The 8,349-nt window shown below is 45.2% G+C and overlaps 1 protein-coding gene across 1 annotated transcript in view; it reads right to left on the reverse strand.

The window, feature by feature from the left end:
- The window catches only part of INTS6 (integrator complex subunit 6), an 89,229-nt gene extending 88,550 nt beyond the window's left edge, over positions 1–679 (reverse strand). Inside the window, exon 1 of the mRNA XM_006879514.1 lies at positions 19–679. Within this exon, the coding sequence (XP_006879576.1) occupies positions 19–187 (169 nt within the window). The 5' untranslated portion in view covers positions 188–679. The remainder of the gene's footprint in view (positions 1–18) is intronic.
- Between the last annotated feature and the right edge of the window lie 7,670 nt (positions 680–8,349).

Raw genomic sequence — 8,349 nt, forward strand, 5'->3', positions numbered from 1 at the left:
GGCTGCCTCCCCCACAACCCCGCCGCCCGCGGGCCGCCGGGCCGAGGTCGCCGCCCGGGGCTCGGTCAGTCGGTACCTTCATGAAGGTCTCTACCGCGCCTTTGGCCGTGTCCAGGTAGGTGGTGCCCAGATGGCTGCGCTGGTTCATAGAGGCAGACGTGTCTATCAGGAACAGTAAGATGGGCATAGTGCTGGCCGGGGACACCGGGGGCCCGAGGTGGTGGAGAAAAAGAGACGGTAGGTGTCGGCGGCGGTGGTGGCGGCGGCGACCGCCGCTACGCGGGGCGGGGAAGCGCGGCCCCCGGGAGGAAAACACCGCCTGGGTCTTTCCTCCGGCTGCGGGGAGTTTCTCCCCCGATAGTTGAGAGGAAACTCCCCAGACCCAGTCCTCCCGGCCGTACCCCCGCCGCCGCCTCCTCCTCCTGCCTGCCTGCCCGCTGGGCCGGGCTCCCGACCGTCTTTCTGTCGGTCCGTCCCCCCCGCCTCGGGGGTCCCGTCCCCACTCCCGGCCCCTGTGTGTGTCCCAGCGGGAGACAAGCCTGGCTCCCTACCCCACCCCCGGTGCAGGGAGTGGGGACCCGGGAGCTGGCGAAGGGGTGAGTGGGCTGAGGGGAGATTGGCCCTGGGGCTGTTGGGAGAAGTTTCAGGGACTCCCTCTGCACCCCAGCGGTGTCACCACTTTCTCGGCCCCTCTCGCTACTGAAGCGCTTTTCTCTCGCACACTCCGATTTTAACTCGGGCAGGGGCTGCGGGAGCTCCGCCCCCTGACACGTCCCCGGGCCACGTGATGCACCGCCCCGCTCTTTCACTGGCTAGCCCAGAGCTTCTCATTAGCATATTCAAACAGCCCAGGGGCGGGGGAAGCTTGGAGGCTGGCTTTGGGAACAGTCAGTGAGCACGCGCGGAGGCGGGGCACCGGGTGCGCGCGCGAGGGACAGCCGGAGGGCGGGCCGGCGCGGAGGCGGGCTCCGGGAAGGGGCGGGGTCGGGACGCGGGTTGGGGGAGGGGGCCGCGTCGGCGCGCGCGGGGCGGCCGCGAGCCTGCGCGTCAGGGCGACGGCCTCTCCTTGGCTGTTGGAGGTGATAGGGGTCGAGGGAAGGGAAATGGAGACTGGCCTCGGGTCCCCTGCGAGGTCGTAGTGGTGAACCCCCCTGCCCTGGTGGGTCAGTGAGGACGAGTAAAGAGGCCAGACACCCAGTTCGCACAGGGGTCGGCCCGCGATCGCCCTCCCGAAGAGGCTCGGGCCCGCGGCCGTCGGAGGAGGTTCCTTGGGCCGGGGAGGGCCGGCCTGGGCGCGGGCGGGTCCGGGACGGGGGAGGGGAAAGTGAGAGGTTGTTTATGACCAGGGACTAATCTCCTCCAGTCAGTCCGCTCCCGCTGGGGAGTGGGGACAGAAGAGGGCCGTCCCTCGCCGGACCCTCGCTCGCCCCGGGGCTGGCCGAGGGCGAGGCCGGACTCCCTGCATGGAAGACCCGTGCGGAAGAGAGTCCACCCAACTCCAGAAGGACTGGGAAAAGCTTAACTATCAGAACTCGGCCACTTGCTCTTTTTACTGTCGGGGGAAAGTATAACTGCCCCCTCACCAAGAAAAAGAAATGTTTTCCCCGCGCCCCGGGGACATAGAACCTAGAAATAGCAAGCTCGGAATTGAAGTCGAGCACCCAGGGCAGTGTCGTGCATAATCCACATTTTAAACCAAAAAATAAGCCTGACCTCAGTTGCCCAGCTACCACGGAGAATGGGTTCCCATAATCCTGCCGGTGAACTTACAACATGCCGCCCGCTCACACTTGCCCCACATACCTTAGAGGGGAGAAGTCCTCTGTTCAAACAAGTCCCTGTCATCATGTAGAATCCTCCCCGAAGTCCAAGGGAAGGCGTCCTCAAATACAGGAGTTGAAAAACTGAACTCAATTTGCCTTAAATGCAGTTGAATTAGATACATAAAAAGACTAGATACTATTGGGACTTCCCCTACAAGCCTCAAATTGCCTGAACTTTTTTATTCTTCATCCAAAAATTCTTCATTGTTTGCTTACCTGAACCATAGCTGGGTTAAAACAAGATACAGTACCACTTATAAAATAAAAATTCATAAATTGGAATTTTTTGCACTGAAGACAGCCTCTGAAACTTTTTGTTCCTACTACGGCATTTCCAATAATTATAATGTTGATTGGATTATGTACCACGGGAGAGGTACTACTTTTGAGATTTGGTCTGTAAAATAAAAGATGGGATAAAGGTTTTATAGCCATTATTTGCTGAGCTGATAGTAGACATGGTGGAGATAAAAAGGTGTAGTAAAATTGTTATGAAAGAAGGTTCTAGGGTCAGAATGTTTAAGTTATGAGTTAAAGCAGTTACTTCTCAAACATCAGTCCTCGATCTGGAAAAAAGAATTAGATCTGATACTTAAAACATCTAAGGTATTTTGTTTTTTGGAGGTTTGGTGTTTTGGGGTTGTTTTGTGTGTGTGTGGCAATGTACAAATTACTTAGTTGTGAAGACAATTTTCCTTGCAAAAATTTTTTTTTCCTATAAATGAGTTTTTAGTTGTGCAGAGTTGAAAGCGGTGTTTGAAGAAAGAAAAAAAAATTTTTTTTTAAAAAGCAAAATTGTTATCTGCTACGGAATCTACTGATAACTGCTGACCATCCAGTGTTACAAAGCAGAACTGCTATAGGGTGTATTTGACCATAACAGCTAGTTAAAATTGTAATTTGAATGAAGATTTGCAAAGCAAGTTCGTTTTCCATTTAATCATTCAAAGACAGAATCTTCATTAAAATAACCACAACCTAAGTGGGAGCTCTCGTGACTTAGTGGTAAGGAATTGTGCTGACAACACAAAGGTGTATGGTTCAAACTCACCACTTATTCCAGTGGAGAAAGATGGGCATTCTCTTCCCTTGCAGTGTATTGCCTCTGAAAACCTACTCCAACTCAAATGTAATCAACAATATAACTACAACTACACATTCCTCACTTCTTCCCTATAATTCTCATTTCCATTAATCCTTCTACCACCTAAGTCTTCCAGGCTTTACTGGGGCAGATGGATGACCTGGTCTTTTGTTCCCCAAAGCCTCTGGTTGGATTTGAACCAATATGCCAATCTATAAGTTAACAACAAACCCATTCACTGCCAGGTACCTGCATTGAAATCATTACAATGTATTAATAACCTTGACTGTTATATGTTGTTGTGTGGGCTGTTGAGTTGAAACCCTCAGACAGTTTTCAGAGACAGTAAATCTCACAGAGGAGAGTGCCATCCTTCTTCCACAACTGTTACATTTAGTTCTTAGAAATAAGTTGTCCACATATCTCTTCTCTGACCTTAATTCCAGTGGCAAGTCATTGGTCATTGCTGGCGAGTCATACCTCATAACCTACTCATAGCTGACCTTTAGTGCTTTTGCAGAGGCTGTAAATCACACAGGAGGAGATGGCTCATCTTTCTCCTATTCTCCCCAATGAGTTCAAATCATGAGCCTTTGGGTTGGGAGTGCACCTCCCTACTCAGTAGATCACCAGAGTGCCTACTGACCTAACAGGGCAGATAGATTACCATACTAGGATCATGAGTGAAGGTGGACAGTAGTCAGAATCATTTAGGGAGCCAAACTTAGATTATAATGGAACCTGAGGTCAAAGGTCAGATTTCCAGCCAGACATTCAGATGGCTGGAAGGAATAGAATAGGATAAAAATCAGGGAAGATGTACACAGCAAAGCAACAAGCAATCAGAAATGAGGAAGCATTTTAGCAACCCCAAAATTGTGAAATCAGTCAAGTTTCTTCTAAATAACTCACTGGTTGATAGGCAATTGCTTGATAATGGCATGATAGACTATTGGTTTCTTAGTCCTAATGTATATCAACATTACCAAAAGGGCTATAAGAAGAGTAATAAATATACCAGCTCCTCAATCCTGAGAGAAGTGATTCAGTACAATTTCTGTGGACCATGGACATCCTACTTTTAAAAAGGTATTCTTAAGAAAATAAAGTGCTGACTTAAGTAAAAAGGTATTCATACCCGTTTTACCAATACCAGTTGAGAACTGCAGGCTTAAAATAGTTATGTGCCTGGCTTCTAGTATTGGTACACAGTACACAACTGAAAAACTCACACACCCTTGCATCTGTTGCATTTATTCACACCACACCCACTGCCATTAAATTGATTCCAATGCATGGTGATCAGTTGGTTTCCATAGATTTAATCTTAGCAGAAGCAGACTGGAACCTCCAACACTTAGCTCACTACACCACCAATAATTGTTGTCAGATGCAGTTGAGTCCAGTACAACTCATAGCAACACTGAACAACAGATGTGAACCCTGTCCTACCTGTACCATCCTTAAAGTCTCTGACCCTGCAGCTCATTGCTACAGTCACTGTGTCAATCTACCTGGTTGAGGGCCTTCCTCTCTTTCTCTGTCCCTCCTCCTTTCCAAGCATGATGTCCTTCCTGCTCTAAGGAATTCATCATCAGGGCTCCTTTGAATTTATTGAAAGAACAAAAATAACCTTAGAAGCTAAAGAAGAAAGAAAGAAAATAAACTTTAGAAGTTAAAGAATAAATATGATCTCCAACATATTTAATGGGATTTGTGTCATATGCATATTTAAATTGCTTTAATTCATCTTTATTTCACCAAAAATAAAAATAATTTAAGCAATGCTAGAGATTCCCATTTATCCCCTCAGTGAGATAAGATGCTAAAATGAGCACTAGATAAAAGCCACAAATCTCTTCATCATTCAAATTCTGTAAAAAGATAAAATGCAGGTGTATTTTTCTAAAACAGCCGCTAAGTGCAAGTTAACTATTTCATCGAAGACTCAACAGATATGTAAGGGAAAGTTTGGTCTTTACTACTGTTTTTAAAAGAGTGCTCCTTAGATGCTCTGGATCCAATTTAAGAAGGAATGAGTAGATTATATGGAAATCTCTGAAAGAATGGTGACTCTGGTTTAGACAATAGCCTAAATTGTTGAAATGGAGCTATTCTAACAGAATTAAGAACTGATGAATTACATTCATTTGTAGAAGCCAACCAGAGTCCTTTAAAAATTATTTTAAGCCAATTAAGGAGGATAATATGGTTTAAAAATAATTTATGTGCCAGTGACTTGGCTTAGAGTATTTGGATGTGCCATCTGAATAAAAGTAATCTGATGATCCTTGGGTTCCTCATTTGTAGCCTAGCAAAGGTTCTTTTACTGTTTGTTCATGCCCATTTTCAGCTCTCTCCTGTTCTACCTACCCTGTTTGAGATGATAGTAATTAATGGCATTGGGCAATTGAAACGTGAAATAAAAATGCAACTATAAGTCTAGGAATTAAATTAAGCTATATATATTACATGCAAGCAAGATCCTGCTGAAAATGATCCAAAAACGACTGGAGCAGCACATCAGCAGGCAACTGCCAGATAAGTAGGTGGGTTCAGAAGAGGCTGTGGCACTCACTAGATATATTATAGCCAATGTTAGTTAGATGGATCATGACTGAAGCAGAGAGTACCACAGGTTTATCTGTTTCACTGACTATGCAAAAGCATTTGACTGTGTGGATCACAACAAACTGTGGCTGACTCTGAGAAGAATGGGAATCCCAGAACACTTGATTATGCTTAAGCAAAACCTATTCTTGGACCAGGAAGGAGGCAGTCTTCAGAACAGAACAAGGAAACAGTGTGTGTGGTTCAAAATCAGGAAAGATACAGGCCAGGGATGCATCCTATCTCTGATTGGAGGAAGCTTCATCAACAACCTGCATTATGCAGAGAACACAACTTGGCTTGCCAAAACTAAGGAGGACCTGAGGCATTTGCTGCAGAAGGTTAAGGACTGCAGCCTTTAATATGGATTAAAGCTCAACATCAAGAAAACAAAGATTCCCACCACTGGGTTGATTGGCAGCATCATATTATACAGTGAAGAGATTGAGATTGTTAACAGCTTTAGTTTGCTTGGCTCTACAATCAACATTCTTAGTACCAGCAGCAAAAAGACAAATTGCATTGGGAAAGTCTGCTGTTGAGGACCTCTCCAGAGTACTGAAGAACAACGATGTTAGTCTGGAGACTAAGGTGTACCTACTTGATCCAGGCCATGGTCTTCACAGTTACTTGCTATGCATCAGAAAGCTGGACAATGACTAAGGATAATTGATGCCTTTGAGTTGTGCTGGAGAAGAGTACTGAATATACAGGGGACTGCTAGAAGAACAGATATGTCCTGGACAGGGTAAAAGCAAGCTGCCCCTTGGACGCAAGGATCCTGAAGCTCCATCTACCATATTTTGGGTGTTTTGCAAAAAGAGACCAGTCCTTGGAGAGGGACATCATGCTTAGAGGGGTGGAGGGACAGCACAAGAAAGGAAGAACCTGGATGAGATGGACTGACTCAGTGACTAGGGTAATGGGAATAGGTATGTCAGAGACAACTAGGTTGGTTCAAGATAAAACAGGGTGAGATGGTGGCCATGAAAGTAAAAATCCACTAAGGAATGTGTAACAACTCACCTGCCAAATCAACTAGCCCTGAAAATGGATGGCACTAGAGCATTGGGCCCATACCTGGCCATCAAAATAAATAGATAGATAGATAGATAGATAGATAGATAGATAGATAGATAGATAGATAGATAGATAGATCAGGGTTCAGAGCTGTTGTTGTACATAGGGTTGCTATGAGTTGCAAGAAACTCAACAGGACATAACAACAACATAATGTATATACAGAGCACGTTCAGGGGTGTATCTGTTTGTTGAAACATGTCAATTGGTATTTCATTGATTCTTGGGCCTTATTTTTTTGCCAATGTCTTCAGTGCTGTTTGAACTTCTTCATTATCATTGGCTCTTGGTCATATGGTATTCCTGAAATGTTTCTGTGTTAACCAGTTCTTTTTGTTACAGCAACACTGTGTATTCCCACCAATTTGTGGAAGCAAAGAACCATGCGGAGCAAATCTTTCAAGAAGCTAGTCTCTATGAAGACGAATGTGGAATTAAGATTAGAGGAAGACTCAACAACTTATGTTACATAAATGACACAACCTTGCTTGCTAAAGTGAGAACTTGAAGCACTTGCTGCAAAAGAGCAAAAACTACAGCCTTCGGTATGGTTGCATCTCAGCATCAAAAAAAAAAAACACATTTTTTTTTACCAGTGGGCCAATAGGCAACATCAGGACAGATGGAGAAACATTGAAATTGTCAACTTGAGCTTACTTGTATCCAGAATCAACATGCTTGGTACCAGTGGTCAGGAGATCAAGAGACATGTCGCATTAGGCAAGTTTTCTATCAAGGGTCTCTCCAAATAACTGAGGAGCAGTGATGTCAGTGTGAAGACCAAGATGCTTCTGAGAGCTAAACAGTGACTAAGGGTTAAAGAAGTGATACCTCTGAACTGTGGTGATGCAGAAGAATATTGCACATACCATGGCCTGCCAAGAGAACAAACAGGTCCTGGAAAAATGAAACCAGGCTGCTCCTTGGAAACAAAGACTTTGAAACTCCATCTCACATCCTTTGGACATGTTGTCAGGAGGGGCTAGTCCTTAGAAAAGGATATCATGCTTCGAAGGGTAGAAGGTCAGCACAAGAGAGGAAGACCCGGATGAGATGAATTGAGATAATGACCATCACAATGGGGTGAAGTCTGTCAGAAATAGTGAAGTTGTCTCAGAATAAGGCAAGGTTCAGGTGGTTGACAGGTTCAAGGTTGTCTATAGACAAAAAGGTTGCTATGGGTTGTAGTCAACTGGATGGCACATAACAACAACAATATTCATTGTCTTAGTCCTAACCACACAGCCAGGGTAGGTGGGAATGTATAAGTAAAATTAATCTTTAAAGCTCTACCCACCAAGCTTAGTTCCTCTGAAGCTGTGGTCTCCAGCTGCTTCAACTTTTGAACATCTTCAAAAGCTGTGAGTCCAACATTCTTAAGAGAGCTAACTACTCTGTAGCAGGACTATGGCAAGGCATAGCCTGACAGACTCAGATGGAACCTGAGCCAGAGGTTCTGACTGCTGGACAATTGAAGGAAGAGCTGACATGGGACTGCTAAGAGACAAAACTTGCTGGACAACTGAGGAAACCAGAAGCTTCTTGCATTAGTGTTACTAGACTGAAACTTGACTTTCATGGTATGTTTTACTTCACTTCCTCCAAACCTTTTTCCTTTATTAACCTACAACAATGCATAAAAAGAAGTTCTATATAAAGTCTGTTTAGGTCATTTGCAATGAATTTTGGGAGTAGTATATGTTAAAGAGCCTGGAAACAGGAGCAGCATCCACTTCCAAAATGGCTTGCCTC

This window comes from Elephantulus edwardii, unplaced genomic scaffold (assembly GCF_000299155.1).
Source record: "Elephantulus edwardii isolate Elephantulus edwardi_28Jun2011 unplaced genomic scaffold, EleEdw1.0 scaffold00004, whole genome shotgun sequence".
In the NCBI taxonomy this organism is placed as follows: domain Eukaryota; kingdom Metazoa; phylum Chordata; class Mammalia; order Macroscelidea; family Macroscelididae; genus Elephantulus; species Elephantulus edwardii.